Raw genomic sequence first — 19,103 nt, 5'->3', positions numbered from 1 at the left:
CATCTAATGTTTGTTTTTCAAACATATACTATTGCAGTGTTATGACTGATCTGTTTATTGAGAATTGCCACAGGTACTGCACCAAGGGCACTTATGATGTTTAACAGAAATGACAGAAGTTTTATTGTTAAAGCTTTAGCTTTTCAGCCATCACTGTCCAGCATTAATCTTGTAGTGAAACTTCATGACAATGCAATCAGTCGCACATAGAAAATTATTTATTTAGATTTTATGCAGAAAATGCCGGAATTATTCAGCAGATCAGACAGCATTTGTTGAAAGACATTCAGATTTACCTTTTCAGGTCAACGACCTTCGTCAAAAGTGGTGAAAGGTCATTGACATGAAACATTAACTCAGATTTTCTCTTCACCAATGCTGCTTGACCAGCTGACTATTTCAGCATTTTCTTCTTCGCTGCGGATTTCCAACATCCGCAATATTTTGTGTTTGTTTTGAAACACAGTAAACAAATTACAATGACTGAGGTACATTTTACAGTGTTAATATTGAGGAACAAACTTAGAATTTCATCATCTCAAAGTTAATCTGTATTTTCCAATTTTAAAAAAAATTGAGCTTGTTTCGGCATCTGCGGTCCTATACCACTTTTCTGTTTTATAACTTTACAACCTGCTGTTTGGCTGATCAAAAACAAAAGGAATAAAGTATTTTTCCGAGCACTAGTAAAGCTTGTTGCAAGATTTAGCATGTGTATTTTTTTACAGGCTTAGAACATGACAGGCCAGTTAGCATACACCCACAAGTGCTGCATTACTTAGCTCTTTTAATTCAGGTGAAACAGTGTTGTTCAGGCTTCACACAAAACGATCACTGGATAAGATGAAATCTAGCAGTTTCAATAAACAACATAAATATTTGATTTTGTTCTAATGGACCCAAATGTGGAGTTCAGCGGCATGTAAATTAAACTGCCAAGCGATTCATCATTGTTAAGCCAGCCGTCTGAGGTTGGTTTGCAAGGGTCATAGCGGCTTCCAAGTAAAATAGCAATTGGCCCCAACGTATATTTTAAATGAAACAAGAACTGGAATAAAAAAAGCCCTACGCATTACAAACAATGTAAAATAACCAAAATAAGAGATACAGTTCTGAGGATGTGAATTGTGTATCTCAATAATGCTGAGCAGTGGAGAGAGCTCCTTCCACCATGACTTCACCCTGGAGTTGATAATATTACCACAATATTGATTTTTTTTCAGCAATTTTTTTGAAGATCCGTAATGCACGTGGTTTGACGGATAATTGTGCTGCGACAGAAAACCAATACTTTCTGTATGTATTGCTTTGGACATACGCTAATAATGTTGCTATAGAGACAAGAAGTTGGGCTGAATTGAAGTTTACCTCCTAATTTTAGACAACATCAAAAATAAGCTGACTGACCCTGTGGGAGTGGCACAAATAGGCAAATGTTATACACAAATTCAGTGAAAACAAAGCAATAAGAAAAGGCATTCATGTGCTAAAACAAAGATTGAAAGGTGGAGCTTTTAAGTGAACAACGCCAAAGAATTCTCCTTCTTCTTAAGGCTTGTTTTAAGATTGCATAATTTAGATCTACAATATCTAATACTTTAACAGGCAGACGATAGAAAAATAAATTATGTATTCTAGTCTGTCTTGACAAATTATATTTAATCTAAAGTGAGTAAGCAAAGGATGATTTTTTTCAGCATAATTAATTGCACGCATTTCATCTTCCTGCACCCCCACCCCATTTCTAGGGGCGAACACACGTCTATTATGTTTTCCTTTGTCTAATATACAAAAATTTATTTGGAATGCATCCATGTTGAGCAATTATCCAAGCATTAAAATTCATCTTCGTTCCTTGTGTTTTTGAAGTAGCTACATCTAATGGTTCTACACTCTTCATTGTATTCATAACCTGAGGCAAGAACTAACAGAATAATTGCTTTACAGTTTTATAATGACATTAGCACCTGCAGCAACATCACCTTGGTTACCTTTTTTAACTGTGATGATATATGCTATTCTAGGTGATCAGGCATGTGAATAATCATGTATATTTGAACTGTTTCAGACCACAGTACAAGTATGAATGCTCACAATAATAAAATTGTACACTCATTGTGAAACAACTGCTGAAATCATTTGAGGTTTAATAGTTTCCATTTAACTTGAAGTCTGTTATGTCCTATTGAAAAGCAGCCAATTACACTTAAGGCTAAGGTTTAGAAATTTCCATTGAAATGCTTTTCAGCCACCATTCCCCACTAATCGTATTCACAGCATGAGGCTGTGTGCATCAGCTAGGCATATTGTTGCAAAACAAACTTGTTCAGAATATCCTTGGACTGATTGGGTTCCACTTTTTGTCTGTCTGTAATATGACTACACACCTCTCAAGAGCAGTGCTGGAAGTAGGGTTCATTAGTTAAGATACTATCCAGTAATAGACAGATTAGTGATGAGAGTGCACATAATTTTCCCAAACTATCCTTATGTTCCAGTTGCAAAGTACCATATGGACAAGTAGGTGTAGGATATTTTCTGGGAATGAAAAATTGCTGGTAAATGTACCCATCTTAATTGCTTTAATCGTTGCTTAAAATTGAAAAGCATGTAAAAATCTTGCAATATGATAGGAGAGATTATGAGTAATTATTAACACCTCTGAAAAACACTTTATCTTGCTCAGAGAGAGCTGCTCTTGCTGATGAAACCTGATTAAGACAGCTGTGCCTTTCATTGATTGTACCTGCTTCATGACAAGTATAATTCTTTATTTGTATGCAAACTAGATGCATGCAACATCAAGCATAGACACCAATTTCAGAGGTAAATGCCCATTGTACGAGCCATCCATCCGGTAACTTTCTATATTAAATGCTGTTCCTGTAAACGTATGGTATGCACAAGAGCTGATGCCTACAGTGATTAATCTTGATAAATAAAGGATGGGCCTGCTCTTAGAATGAAAGACACATTGAGCCATGGTTAGTGCTATAAACACGCACATTGTCCTTTGAAATACTGGTGTAAATTTGATGGTAGAACAAATCAGTAGAACAAATTTTTGTTTTCAATCTGCTGAAGTCTATTTACACGTAAAGGTTAAAACAAAGAATTTATTTTAACCTTTGGGAACTGGTACAAAGTATCAGTGCCAAAGACCGCTCTTGTACTCTTTTGCAAGAGGTCAATTTTTGTCTTTTATATTAATGAAAGCCTTTAATTGGAAAAGCTATCATTTGGTCATGGCAGTTTGCTTTCCATAGATCAGTGCATGTATAAAATTGTATATGGCATGTTTTCTTCATTAAAAGAGTTAAATTGTGAATTAGTCCATGCAACTGTAAAACTAAAAAGAGGAATTCAGACAGGGATAAGACAAAATTCAGTTCATCTGTACCCTCAGGCATAAGTACTCTACAATCTCTGGATGTGAAGTCATTTATGAAGTCCTTTACAACATGCAGTCAAAGAGGTTAATTGAAAAATTTCTTAATGTCATTATAAAAGAACTAGATTAACCTAAGTTAATTCACTTCATTGTTCAGAATAAAGAGGAATAAGCATTGAACCCTCCTGCAAATTTGGGGCATGAATTAGGGGTGAGATGTTGTCTTTGAAGACTCAGCCAGTTTAATTAAGATATGGAAAATTGCGCATTGTTCTTCACTACTAAAGTCCTAGGAATTAGCAGCCAGATGTGATGTCTGTACCTTTCATATCTACTACCAGTATGTGTTTGTTTGTTAAATACCCACAAGGCTACATCATTAAAAGTCAGGCTTACCTTTCCTTAATTCGATATCTTAGCTGGAGACTTAAGCACATAACAGGCCTTGCTGAGATCTCTTTTCAAAATAGTTACATTAGTGAATTTGAACTGCCTGATTTACTGTTCTTAATTTGAGAGTCAATTTTTACCTGAATATATAGGTTACTGTGTATTTTTCTATTGATTTGCAAAGATAAATTGGAACTTTCAGTGTGTTATAGCTGCAGCAACCAATTTTATTTTGTTTGCTTTAGGAAGTATTACTGAAGAGAGCAGCTGATTTAGTAGAGGCCCTATACGGAATGCCACACAACAACCAGGTAAGTTAAGAAGAAGCAACATGTTGTAAGCTAATGGATAATTCAGCAGGTAATATAGAACAGTTTAACTGTGTTGATTGTAAGCCAATAATGCATCAAGAGACGTAGATTACACCATGAAGAAACAAAATAAGGCTTTGTAGTTTATTAATAAAATATAATTGCTGCAAAGCACATTCCTAAGCATGTTGTTATTTAAAATATATATGTCGTTATCATTTGAAAAGTCATTTTGTTTGTGAACATGAATTGTAGAGGCGATGAAATTTACCCACAGTCTACCTCTCAGTTCCAGGTGAAGTGATATTGAGGATATTACTAAACCAAATTATTTTTAACTGGGCGATATGAGGAAAATATTATGTCTAATATTCATGAGAATTCAATTGGTCAACTTTCCTTGAATAATACCTAATATTTAATGAGATGAAACATTTGGCCTTTGTAAGGGAACATGGCAGGGGGTTAAAGGATAAACATCCCTTCCAGAGATTCCATTGAGAGATTCTTTACTAAGTTGCTTTATATTCAAAGTTGACAAGAATTATTAATCATACTTGTCAAAAAACAATTCTTATAAGCTGAATTTAAGTTGTGTAAAATCCAGCTAGGACAACATATTTTTGAATTCTTTTTATTCCATTGTGTTTGAGGTTGCTCCAGTTCAAAAGACTAGACGCAAACTTAGTTTATGCAAGTAAAGCAAGTTTTTGTGTATTTAATGGGTGCGACTTGTTGATATAGAAATAAATTCCTTTCAATAGGCTGCAGAATTTAAATCAAGAATGAAGTTGTAAATACTTTCTGAGTTTATTTGTGCACTTCCTAAGTTGAAATATGTATATGTTTTAATTGTATATTTGCAAACTTGAAAATATTAACCTTTTGTTTAGGTTTCAGGCGTTCCCATATAAGAGGACTTCATTGGTTATTTTTCCTTGATTAGTTATTTTGAACATTCAACTGCTAGGCAGGTTGATGCAATATTGTGCTCTTGGGCAGAGCTAAACCATTCATTTGTATTTCACAGCAATTCCTTTTACTGAGACCATTCACTTCTAGAGTTTAGTTTTGAGCACATTCTGAAATATAGTGTGTGATGCATTGGTTTAGCAGAAAATCTCTACAACGGCAATCAAAGGTTCTGTATAAATCATCAAAAAAGACGTTGCGAAAATAACAACAAATAATCACTATCTCTGTTTGAAATAAAATGGTCTGCTTAACTTGACCTTTTATATTTGAAAAATGTTATTGTCACGCATATGTCTCATATTCAATCTAATTTCCAGGAGATCATTCTCAAACGGGCAGCTGATATTGCTGAAGCTCTGTACAGCGTGCCACGTAATCACAACCAGCTTCCTACTCTCGGCAACACCCCAGCTCACAGTGGTATGATGGGAGTGAATTCTTTCAGCAGCCAGCTAGCAGTCAATGTGTCAGAGTCATCACAGGGTAATGACCAAGGTATGTTAGCATGCTGGAGATAAGTCCTTACAACAGCCGTTTTCCCTTCAGTGCCTAACAAGTCCTGTCCAACATTGACTTTAGAGACCTCAGTAATACTTCAAAGCTCTTTACCTAATTAATCTCCTTCGTTGTAGCTTGACACTGCTACTGGATTCCCCCTGTTTACTTGGCACGGTAGTGAATTACACTGCCTGCATAAAGTGCTTGGGTAAAGTACTGTGCTACTGCTTTAAATAGTTATACATTTGTTGTCATCTTATTGTTAGAAGCAGAGAAAATGTTCTTTTAATCAGTCATTATGCAAACATGTATGGACTTAAAATGTGTTTGACAATCCCAGTTAACGAGAACACAGAAGAACAATCATATATGATATAATTTAAAACTAAAGAGAAGATAGTGAATAAGAAGCTTAAGTAGAGAATTTCTTTGGAAATGTGCTAAGTAAAAACAATAATAGCATTCAAAACTTATTACGTTTCCTCGTGACTGGAATAAATATTGTTTTCGTGGAAAATTGTTGACCATAAGTAATCTTCGTCAAAACATTTAAATTGTTTTATGAATAACATTTAGAGTGGAATTTTCCCCTGCTTCATAGTGCCTGTTCCTGTGCTGAAATATTCCTTGTTCTTTGCTCATGGTGGTGACAGTGATGATGAGAAGGGCAAATAACGGGACGAGTTGGCCCTGGCAAGGCAAACAATTCCTAAGCCTCCTTGTCAACTCAACAATTAAGTTCTAGTTTAAAAGATACATTGATGATTCTATCAGTATTTTGACACTGATCTGTTCAGAGGTGTTATGACACACCTTCAGGAGCAGGTGGGTCTTGAACCCAGGCCTCCAGGCCTCTTGGCTCAGAGGTAGGGACACTGCTATTTCACTACAAGAACCTTCATCGGTAACTTTATCAATCGAGCACCAATGAAGGCCTTAATTAAAAGGCTACTCTAGGCCTCAACTTAGATGGGACATTCTAAAATTGTGGACAAGGTCAGCAGATGGATAGAAATGCTACCACTTGCGAGTGCCTTAAAGTCATTCACCAGCCTGACTTGGAAATATATCACTGTTCTTTCACTGTCACTGGGTCAAAACCCTTTCTAACAGCACTGTGGGCATCCCTATATTTAAGGACTACAGCAGTTTGAGAAAGTGGATCGGCATCACCTTCTGAAGGGTACTTATGAATAGGCAATAAATGCTGGCCTTAGCCAACTACACCTATATCTCATGAACAGATGAGAAAGAAAAATGACCACTTGCTTTCCAGTAGGTGCGAAAGGTGACCAATTTCATGACTGGGAAGTGAGTTGAAAGGGGTCCTCCAATTACCCCAATCAGGAAACAATGAAGGAACAGGCGGGGACCTAGAGCGTAGGTTCTAACAAAAATAAATAAAGCCTTCTCTCAGCTAGATCCTGTGAGGAGAAAGCCTCAATTGACAATCTTTTGGATCCACAAGCTGCTGATTTCTGATTGACCTGTAGCTTCTAGTGCCGTGGGATGTCAGAGTGAAAGCTTTTGCTCTACCTGTCAGCTCTTAATCAGCTGTTAATGGGCATCAATAGGCAATTTAAATAGAGCTTTAACTAACCTCTCTTATCAGGGCCTCCATGATCCCAGTGTTCTTATTCACTGACAATTGCTTCAGATCTCCAACAATGATCTACCCTCTGTGTCTACTGGAGTATTGACAGAGGCCAGTGCTCAGAGCTGAAAGTGCCACCAAATATGCTCACCCTACCACTTTAAAAAGAATGAAACTGCACTCTTGATGCCAAAGTAGATACACATTTCTTGGAGATTTTTATGCTGAACATGTTGGGTGAGCGTCTTTTTTCCCCTTCTCTATCTTCAAATTTCTTTTGCATTAATTCTCTACATATTTTCATAAGAACACACTATGTGTAACATTGTAGCAATGAATTTCAGAGTAATGCTGAGGTTGTAGGTTTATGACTTTCAATGAAAGCTTTGGGCATAATTTAATGTTCCCTGTTGAGGTGGGCTGGAAGTTGACGGCGGCATACAATTGGGCACAAAGGCACAGGCAGGACCCTCTGTTGCTGTCCTGACTCCCCAGAAAATGTCTGAGGTGGACCGGATCCAGGACAGTCTCTTTCCTGGACCCCACTTCAGGCCACTTCTAATTAATTATAGATGGGGGCCATTTCATCTGGACCACCTGGCAGGTAAACTCTTTGGGTAATGCTTGTAGCTTGTTGGAGAGGGGAGGGCCTCTCCTACTGGTCACCTGTACCTGATGAGGAGACCCTCCAAGTGACAAGGTGTACAGTTATGTGAAGAACTGCCTGCCTTTTAAATTACCCCTCTCATCAGGGCCATTCTGACTCGCCCCAATGATTCTGTCCACTTACCTTCCCAATGAGCTCCAGTAATGATCTTCAGCCGGGATTTACTGTGCTACTGGCAATGGGCACCATTCCCCGGGTGTTGTTGGCACTGGTCAGCTGCCAATCTCTGATTGGCTGAAAGCTCTTGTTGTCAGCATATCTGCCCTGAAGATGCAGAAGGCCCTGTTGCCAGCTTGGCAAGTGCCTGATAACCATACTCAGAGTGACTGCAGTGGGGTTGCCACTGGTTCTTCAGATGGTAGATGGGCTCATCAACCATCAGTTTCTGCACATTTTATTTAAAGATAGGGTGGACCTTGTCACTGGTTGAAGAGGAATGAGAGTTCGGCATTGCCTGTCTTCAGGAAGACCCAGTGTATTTTGCACCGTTCAAGCATTTGACAAACTAGCAATGAGCCTTCCTCCAGGGTCAAGGCGCTCAGGGACAGAAGTGCCACCTGCAAAAGGCTGCTGAGCAATCAGAGCAATGCCAGAGAAGAGGTAGTGGCTTTTTTTCTCACATTTGCTCATGGGTGTCGCTGGCTGGGCCAGCATTTATTGCCCATCCTAGTTGTGCTTCAGAAAGTGGAGATGAGCTGCCTTCTTGAACCACTGTAGTACACATGGTAAAAGTAGACCCACAGTGCTGCCTGTGCTCACATTGCAAAGCGACCCAGACATGGATCTGTGTATGTTGATGGGAAGATGTTTCAATGGATGGGGAACATGGGTTGGGGGATCATCAGTAAGGGTAGGGGGTGACTCAGAAGTTCCTGCGCCCCCCCCTTTGAAAACGCTGGATCCTTAATTCTGACACCTCTTTAATATACTGCCCACTTGCATGCTCAATCTCTAGGAACCCAATACCCAACACTTAAGAGTTGATTTATGATGCTCCCTGCATGGTGACCCCTCTGTCCAGCAATGGGATAAGGCCTTTAAGTGGGTATCAGTTGCCCACTAAACGGCCTCAAATGGTAATGGAACAGGAGGTCTGTTACCTGGAACTCAGACTAGAGGTGAGAAGTTGGCAGGATTTCCTCCTGTTCAATTAAAGGTAGATACTTGAGAGTGAAGGATGCCATTTGGCCTATCATGTTTCATGGGAACCAATCCTATTTCCAGTTTTTTTTCCCCCAGGACACCTCAAATTTCTATTTTTTGCATAGTTTTCCAGTTCCTTTTTAGGTATTGCTATTGAATCTGCTTCCACCATTCTTCCTGGCAGTGCATTCCAGATCATAATAGCTTGCTGCATGGAACATAAATTCTTCTTCTCTTGTGTTTGTTTCATTTACCAATTACTTTAAATCCGTGTCCTTTAGTTACCAAATCTTCTGCAGTTGGAAAAGTTCTCCTTATTCACTCTATCTAAATCCTGCATAACTTTGGGCATATCTTACTTAAGTTTTCCTGCCTGAAGAACAATTCCAGCTTCCCTAGTCTCTCTACAAAACTAAAGCCCTGCATTACTGTTACCTCATTGTTAGAAGGTTAAACAAGTAAATAATATTGTGTAATAATACCCTCAACAAGATATCATTAATAATTGAGATAATACTTTTCTATTCCATAATGACTGATATTATTCAATTTATTTGATGATACATGTGCCCACTCATTTGTGATGGTCATATGAATTATGTTTAATTTCAAAGCTCATTTATACCATAGGTGTGCATGCAATTCTTATGTTAAATACATGAAGTTAGATACCTGAGAGTCCTATTCAACTATGCTTGTTCTGTGTCCTGATGACTTAATTTCACTGCAAAAGAGCAATCACTCACACATATCAGTTATGTTTATAATAGTCATATGAAGTTGATGTGATGGCATTTCAGTGTTTTTCTTTAACTCCTATTACTTATATTGTGGTAGACATCAGAAAGAAACCTGTTTCATATCATCGGTAGACATTGACATCCTTATTGAAGAATTAACAACTGTGGCATGTTCATAGTTTGTGTATAATTTGCCAGAATGATCAAGAAATAAGAATTATTATGCATGATGTTTTAAAACTATGACAATACTCCATAACTTGATGCTTACTTTCACTATTTGAAACAAGTGTTACAAAATAATGTTCTTTAATGAAGACGTGCTTAAGATAGAATTTTACATGTTATTATGAATCTAATAAACATCCTTCTTGCTGGATGTGGTATTTTCAGACACTTCAAGGGCTATAAGTTCATTCTCACTATTGCTTCAGTGAGTGAATCAGGCTTGTTGATAATTACTACTATGGCTGAATGTGAGAACAGCTGACAGCATATGATAGAAAAAATCTTTTGTATGTGATATCATTGAGGAAAAAGGAATTTTGCTTATCAGCAAGTGTCAACTATACAGCATAAAGCTGCAGCCACTCAATTTGATATTTTAATATGGCATTTATTGCAACTTATCCTGACAAATGAATGTAAAAGCTAAGCCACAAGTGTGAAATCTTACTATGGAAAGTAACACAATTTGTACACAATATTTAAGACATTGTAGACGTCTAGCTGTTGTAAAAAATTGAACTGACTTATTTATAAATGACAGCATGTCAGTCAGTTTTAAAGATAACCATTATTATTGTCAGAACTAGTCTTAGTGAGCTGGAAATGTCTTACAAGACCAACATAAACTTTCAACAGATTTACTTTAACTTCTTGCAGGGTACAATGAACTTTGGACAATCAGTGCTACAATAGTTAGCATTTCTGAAAGGAATGTAAATTTTGTTTTACAGTAGGGTACAGCCGTAACACAAGTAGCGTCTCCCCGCGTGGATATGTTCCCAGCAGCACCCCTCAGCAGTCCAATTATAACACAGTCAGCAACAGCATGAATGGATATGGTAATGCTGCAATGACCAACCTGGGGGTACCAGGCTCTCCTGGATTTCTGAACGGTTCATCAGCTAACTCTCCCTATGGCAGTAAGTGTCTGCATTGCCAGAAATATATAAGCAGTGGCTCCATGTGCAGTTTTATATTGAATAAATGCTTGCATTAAAAATGTAACATTTTTATTTTTTGTGAGAAGTCAGCTGCTGGATAAAAGGAAGGGTGACTCTGGAGGCTGGACACAAATAACTAGTGAATTTCATTGAGGTTAGATGTATGGTTTCCAATGACTGAAAATACATTTGTTGTGTATGTGTATGACAACAAGTCCATCACAAAAGAGTATGCCTATTATCTAGAGAGTGGCCTAGCTGGGACATTTTTATTTCTAAATTTTTGTTATATATCTAAAATGGTTTTAAAGGCCTTCTCTACTGCTCCTTGTGTGTGGTGCATACCGAAGTCTCAGCCTGTTTATTTTTGCTTTGTTGCAGTAGTGCCGTCAAGCCCTACCATGGCAGCCTCTTCGGTCACCCTCCCTTCAAACTGTAGCAGTACACACGGCATTTTCTCATTCTCACCTGCCAATGTCATCTCTGCAGTGAAACAAAAGAGTGCATTTGCTCCTGTTGTCAGGCCTCAAGCCTCTCCTCCACCATCTTGCACCAGTGCAAATGGAAATGGACTTCAAGGTGAGCTAGTATCCTTCATTTCCTGATCCACCTTCAGGCATGCTCATCCCATACAATGATACACGTTAAAATTGACAAGATTTTTCCCAATGAGAAAAGCAAAACAAAATTATTACAATTGTATAGTTTGCACTGGTTAATTGATTATCTAATGAAGCCAATAATGCACAAAATACTTTGAAGCCGGACTGTGGCCAGATGCACTTTGTTTTGTAATGAGTTTGTATCGTACTTGAGAAAGTTTCAGTTTCCTTTGTTTCTTCTCTAAGCATGTGATGGAGCTGTATTGAAATGGTTAAATAATGAATGTGTTGGTATCCTATTTGTACCCTTCAGGTAACATTTTGAAATCAAATAACTTGGAGAACTTCACACATTTCACGGCAGCCTGAATTTGTTACATGCATTTACACAACCAACAAGAAAAATCTTCAGAATGAAATTAGCCCTGGCTTCAAAATTGTGTAGAATTGAATCTGGCAAATATTATCCAGAAAGCAAAATGACTCCTTTGTTGGTAATATCTATAGGTTAATTTGATATTCTTCAGAGTCTGGCATTTGCCTTCAATAGGCTGACAAATGTGTGCAGTCTCCATGTTTGAATCATTTGCAGGTATAATGCAAGTATGGCTTGTACCTGGTCGTAATAACCACTTTCTGGTAACTGAAGCGACTTTAAAAGCTATTGAACACATAAATAGGTCAGATTACTTCTGGTAACATATTACAATTTCCTATGACGTTACTTGCTAATGTTGTTTTACTTCAACTTCCAAAGTAGTTCAGAAATATTATTTAAATGTTAAGTAAACATCTGATTGTTTGTGTTGAACATACAAAGCAATTGTGTTAAAAAAGATGAATGTTAATTCAGTCAAGTACGTTATTTGAACTTTCGTTAACTATTTTAATGCCACTTCCTTTGACATCAGTTTGTGACTGTGGGAATCTAATATAATGGATATCATTGACACAAATGAACTTGAATGAAATTAATACTCCTGAAATGTGAGAAATGCACTTTCCAATAGTATTAATAGTTTCATGAAAAGTCTTAATTATCAGTGACATGCTGTGTTTGTAGGCCTGGGGCATAAGGTTAAAAAATAAACATTTGATGGAAAATAAGAAGTGTGTTCTGTGCATTGCGCATGGTGGTTAGAAGTATCAGAGACTTTTGATCTCAGGCAGCCACTAGCCTGGAAACACAGTTGTTATGATAAAATGCAATTAACAGAAGGCTAAAATTGAGGTCCCCAGCTTGAGTCAAAGTGCTGGGAGAAAAGACGCAAGGTTGCTAAAATTTCAATTTAAGGAACCCGAGAAGTGTCTGGTCCTTGACTACTGAGTGAGTTGGTCCTGTCTGACGTTACCAGAACTGACCATGTTGTTTCTCACCTGTCAGCAGAGGCAGCCTCCAGGGAGTCTCGACCACTGTTTGCCATTAACAAAACGCTAAGAGAAATATCACACATGTGGTAGGCAGTATGCTGTTCACCTAAAATGTCAGAATGCTCCTCTTTTAAAAGTGAAGTCTTTGTAGAATGTCTTGTTAAAAAGCACATTTCAGTTCTTTTTAATCTGGACCTGCATGAACCATACTAAACAGCTGCATACAACAAAGCTTGGACTCCAATTCAGTACCTCACCAGCACAACTAGCATTTCTGAGCTTAAATTTATATTTAGAGCTAGTACTATTTACACTGATTAGTTGCTAATGGAGTTTCTATTTCTTTCCCTTTAGGTATGTCTGGACTTGTAGTCCCACCAATGTAAGACCACACTTGTTTACTTAGAGAAACACCAAGCTTCCGAGGGTGAACTTCAGGGGACAAGTTCATTATATCAGAAGATGCTATTAGAAAAAGTATGAGCAACAATGAGAAAAAAAAACAACAGATCCTTCTACTGTTAAGAACAAAAACAAATTATTACTCACTGAAATTACTCAAACCATTAGGAAATGACCTGCAAGCAACTTATTTCTTCATGAACGATTTCATTTTATTAATAAAACTTTCTCATATTTTCACATTTCTCTATCTTGAAGAAACAAAAAAAGTGATGCCTATTTTGTATAAAGTTTCAGATGACGTCTTGGCTATGTCTAGTTCTTGCTATGTGTTGGGAGAAACTTTGTGGAAGCACCATTTTGATTATCATGAAACACTGTTGAAATATTCCTAAAACAGAACATTTTTCAGTACTATATTTAGATTCACAATGGTTGTGTATCTCTATAATGTGAAATAATTTTTGTTGGGGTGAGTAAGGGGCCAAGGAGGTATAAGCCATTGAACTGGAAGGAGAAGACTAAATGTATGATTTACGAAATGGGGACTTATGGAGGGCTAGGGGAAAATTTATCATGCTTAAATTCATCTTAAAAACTGAACTTTGTAACTTATTGTAGTTAGAAATTGTAACTTTGATATTGCAAAAATTCTTCTCTTGCCTTCAACAAGCACACTGACGGAGATACAAAAGCTACTGTCTGTTGGTAAAGAATATACTTCCACTGCTAGAGCTTCCTGTTAAACAAGTGTGATCTGCAATGTTTTTTCAACTTTTGCTAGCACTGTATACTATTGCATTCTTAGGCTACTGTGAAGTCTATGTTCCTTGTACCAGAAAGTTGTCCTTTGACTTCTAGATCCTTCTCCCTAATGTGTTTTGTATGTGGTTATAAAATATTGTAGAATTTTGTGATTTTGCCAAAGTTGTAGCTAAATATTTATACACTTGTCTTGAATTTTTCAGATCCACTTAATATTGAGGAGAAAAGTTTTATTCCTTATGAAGTTTGTAAGGAGTAAAATAGTCTTATCCTTCATTGCTATACTTCCTTTCACATAAACACAGTCACTGAGCAATTTTTTGTAACATACCAATATAAATATTGTATTTATCTTTGAAATTTTGTATATTGCTTTTCTTCATTTTATTTTATCTTGTATGTATTTGTTTGTCACAGCCAGGTATTGTGATGCCTAAGGAGCATTAAGCCAAGAACATTTGCCTTCATCTATTTCATTTTAGAAAATTGCTTTGTCCATATGTTTCATTTTTATTACCAAAATCTGTTGATTTGTTCAGACCTTCCGTCCATTTTTTATTTGAGAAAAATCAAATTCATTGTTTATTTTTATATAATTTTTAAGTTATCTGAACAAATAATTTTGAATAAAACTGTTGTTGTATAGTCAAAAGAAATTGTTTGTGCCACATGGCTGTAATGAATAATAGTAGAAAACGTGCATGTGCAGCAGCCACAGAAGGATGATCCAGTTTGTGGTTGTAAATTATTTAGAATGTAATATTCATTTTTAGCTGCCACCCATGAATTTGCCACATAGTAAAAATGTATTTACTGGAAAAATTTGGAGGCCTAAAGTCAAAATGGAAACTTCAGTTCATCTGGTAAACTGATGTTTGTTTAAACATATGACAATTAAATACAGAAGGACTTCTCTAATGCCTTAACATTGGAGTTCTTGACAGTAACTTTGGTGCCACTCTGTCATCGGTTTACACCACAATTGCTAATCATCACTGCAGCTGTCAAGGATGATCTATGGTGTAAAAAGCACAAACTTTGTACAAACACTTACTTCAAACCCCTGCAAGCCTCCATTCTGTTGTACCCTGCAAATCCTCAGAATAGAAGTCCTGTACTGCCGTGTCTGAAAGTGGAAGTTTCTTTTCCAATGTTTCATGCCTGACAGTGCCCTTTTTTTTTACAAAGGCAGAAAATAGGTACATCTTGTCACCATTTTTGTGCCTTTCCATAGCATTGTGTGATTTGCAAAACCAGCATGCTATATGCTTTGCAAACTACAGCAGCATTGGAGGTCAGATCATAATGGGGAACATATATTGTCATTCTGGGCAAAATGCACATTAGTAACAGTTACTTTATTTAATTCAAAAAAAGAAAAATGTATCACAAGTATTGAATGTGCAACACATTTATTCTGTGATAGCTTCATACAACATACATGGAAACATCTCAGAGTCTTTTCATACATCTGAGGATCTTGTTCCAAAAGGAAGTCATGTACATGTGGAAAAAAAATTGCAAGATTCATCATTACTGCAATATGGTTTTGTGTTTTAGATTAATTAGTCAATGCACTCATTGCTTCCTTGTCTTCAATCTTAAAGCTTCACTACATGGTAGAAATAACTGTTAAGAAAATTACAGTAAGATTGTTTTATCTGTACATTTTTCAGATATTTAACTGTATAAATCTGTTCATTTTACACGATATTTAATTAAAGTATTTCTTGTCTGTGAATAACTTTTTCAGTAATTTAATATGAGGTCTCAGAATTTGTGTTGAAAAAATGTGCTTATTTAAATATAAGGATGACCAACAAAACAAATGAGGTCATTTTCTATTTTTTTTAGCTTTTTTCAGCAAATGGTTAAATTAATGCATGTCACCATGAACCTTGAATGATTTATTTTAAAGTACAATTGCTCTATGCACCTTTTTAATTTTTCATACACAGCTTTAATAGTTTAATTTCCATTTTATTTAAATTACAGTTTCTTGTACAAGTGCAAATATATTTAGGGTATAGGTGCCCTACAGAAGGGACATTTTGTGATCTCAAAGGCTTGTCTTGTACCTTAAGATAAATTGAAGTTAGTTCTAATAAAGTTATCAAATAATTCTGAAAGTGTGAAGACTATGTTTAGACAGATTAGCATAAAATTTGGAGCATTTGTAAGTACACGTAATAAAACGAGTAGAAATAGACAGCAAAAACTTCTCTAACATTAAAATAATCAAAAGTGTTGCGTTCACAGCATTGAAATAGCCTCTCACTGTGCTACAGATATTCTTAAACAACAGTTTGTTGACATTTTATCTGACCTAACTTCATTATTTGTAATTGATAATTTCAATGTGACATCTTGCATGGGAATTTTAAAACAACTGGTGTAAATTCCACTAAAGAGATCCAATATAACACCATCTTTCAAAAGCTCAGGAGTTTGTTCTCAGTTTGCATGCATTTGCTGGATTTTGAGTGGGTAAGACTTCACAGTTGTAATGTCACTTGGTGCTACAATATTAAGACTGTTAAACCAATAATAAGTAAATTATCCGTATACTAGTAATGAGCAAATTAAACATTTTATGGGTGCTCAGCAATGCCAACATGTAATACTTTGTCAAGTGTGGTGAAGCAAAAAGTTGTTTTCTCTTTTCGTAATGGGAAAACTGTAATAAAATACATGTCAGACAAATGTCAAAATATTTCATTTATCGATTACATCTTGATGTGAGCATTTATTATATCCTTTAGGAATGTTATTTTTCAGATCATCTACATTTACATTTCTTTACTTTTCAACATATATCAGTAGATGTGTTTTGACATATTTTGGCTTTATAGTCTGATAAAGTATACAGTGTAAATTAATGCTGGCACATGTTGCTCCTTAATTGGTTTCCTCAGGAATAAATATGCATAGCTTATTTTAGTTGCAAGTGGATTTGACTAATGACACTACATACAGTTTTGTACTGTATATATAAAAAAAAATCACATTTCTTTTAGCAAACACATTAATTTGGGCACACAAATGTTCTACACATCATTCAGGCAATAACAGGAAACAAACAAAATCATGAAATCTTAGCAGCATACAAAATATGTAGCTTAGTTTTCTCATTCAAAAAAAAGGAATGTGTTTATTCACCTGCCACTTACTGTAAAGCAGCCTTTTAAGGTCTACCAACCTTTTAAAGATTATTCAAAGCACTTGAAATGGGCTTCAATCTAATGCCTCATTTCATTGCATTAAACAGCCTATTTAATAAAGAATCAATATATTCAAAGGGCAAGGTTATCTTTTGTCTATAAGGGGTGGTATCATTTTGAACCCTTTATAGTTCAAATGCTGAAAAAGGCCTCATGAAATCCATACTCATCAACTAGGTCAACTAGAGCAATAAAAAAAACCCTCTGTAAGAATAGCTGCTCTTCTTAATCAAGAATTATAAACCTTATCTGGCTCACTGAGTGGCCCAAAGAGTGGGTCGGAAAATGTCAATTTCTCATCAGGACAACACACACCCAAATAATAATTTTTCACTGAATTAAGAGGATGTAGATAGCAGCACAGTGATCACTGCTTATTATGTCAACGGCATGCTGAAATCTAGCTGTAAGCCGATAATGTCTGTTGTTGATAGCAAAAGTGTCAATATTCCAAAGAACGATTTTTGAATGTGAGCCCTTGTGCTTTTTTTAAACTTTTGCTGATCGTAAGGCTTGATAACCATGCATCAGCCAAATGACACCACATGTTGTAACTCACAATTAACAGAGTGAATAAACAGCACAAAGAGTGGAAGTTCTTTATATTCTTTGAGACAATTCTCTCTCTTTACCCTTCAAGGATTTCTTTTATCTTTGCAAGAGCTTGTTTTTAATGGAATCTAAACTCATCAGAGGAAATCAAAAACCTCAAATCAGATTACAAATTGATTTTTGGTCGCTTATCATTAAGCAGTGTACTGCCGTGTGTTCCACAGCAAAAGCAACTGTGTATCATTTGACAGTGCGAAAACAACTTGCACGTAAAGTAATTATATAAAGGTCAGGGACGGATTTACATACTTTAAATCCACATCAAAGTTACAGTGCGTTCCAGTTATACTCTGATTTAAATATTAAAACATTACTCAGTAGCTTATAATTAATGGTACTGGTTACACAAAATAGATGTTTTTTTTACTAATAATTAATGTAATAATCTATTAATTATTGAAGGTTATTGAATATTTGGATGCACAGTTAATATTGTAATTTTTCTGATGCATTTTTTTAAAACCAGAAATATGAAATGATCATTCAGTTGTTAGATACCTAATGGATATGACATGCATATTTGTATGTGATGACTAATTATTCATTCATTTTATCTCAATGATGCTTCATATTTAGAATCAAGAATGGCTACGAACTATACAATTTCAATTCAGTTAAGTCAAAGGTTGCGATGTTAGTCAAACTGGAATACTGATCTCAGAAAGCTCTAACAGCCATTGCTATTAAAATAATGAACTTAGCAATTTTCAGACATTGAATGCTGTGTTTGATTTGTAATAAAATATAACAAAATGTTTTATTGATTGGAAGGTTTGTTCGTAGTATACAGAAGCTCTGTTTAAAGGGGTCTTCAATTATCTGTATACACCATAAAATTCTATCTTTCAATAAGCTACCAAACAAACCATAAATCTTGCACATCCGCACAAGATCCCAAAGGAAACTACACCACAGTATTGCATGTGTTGCACCCGGGCTCTAAAGTAAAGCATTCAGCACATTCAGATCACAGATTATTGGTTAGTACATCTGTTTAAGTAGACAACACTACTCACAGTTATCGCTGTGTTTCCAACGTGAAAATCACGCCTGCACACAATCTAAACTCAGTGGGTAAGTTATACTGAAAAATGTTTGTCATTTGAACAACACTGCCATATTGATATGCTATTTAGGTGGCAGAGATAAAATGTTGCCCAGCATCCTGAATGTTTCATTACATATATGTTAGAAAAACAGATGGACATTAGTATTATGCTTTTTTTTCAGTTTTCTTTTGGTTTTATATTCC

The 19,103-nt window shown here is 36.0% G+C and overlaps 1 protein-coding gene across 5 annotated transcripts in view; it reads left to right on the top strand.

Moving 5' to 3' along the window:
- ebf3a (EBF transcription factor 3a) overlaps positions 1-18,122 on the top strand; it is a 142,926-nt gene extending 124,804 nt beyond the window's left edge. For 2 of the 5 annotated variants that reach the window (XM_048550812.2, XM_048550811.2), the window contains exons 12-16: positions 4,027-4,092; positions 5,385-5,562; positions 10,669-10,857; positions 11,368-11,457; positions 13,206-18,122. In XM_048550812.2, coding sequence (XP_048406769.1) covers positions 4,027-4,092; positions 5,385-5,562; positions 10,669-10,857; positions 11,368-11,457; positions 13,206-13,237 — 555 coding nt within the window. In that variant the 3' untranslated portion in view covers positions 13,238-18,122. Of the gene's footprint in view, positions 1-4,026; positions 4,093-5,384; positions 5,563-10,668; positions 10,858-11,259; positions 11,458-13,205 lie in introns of all 5 variants that reach the window. The other 3 variants (XM_048550809.2, XM_048550810.2, XM_048550813.2) reach the window with 2 other exon arrangements.
- Positions 18,123-19,103: the final 981 nt, after the last annotated feature.

This window comes from Stegostoma tigrinum, chromosome 20 (assembly GCF_030684315.1).
Source record: "Stegostoma tigrinum isolate sSteTig4 chromosome 20, sSteTig4.hap1, whole genome shotgun sequence".
Taxonomy (NCBI): Eukaryota; Metazoa; Chordata; class Chondrichthyes; order Orectolobiformes; family Stegostomatidae; genus Stegostoma; species Stegostoma tigrinum.
This window is presented reverse-complemented; position numbering and strand designations above follow the sequence as displayed.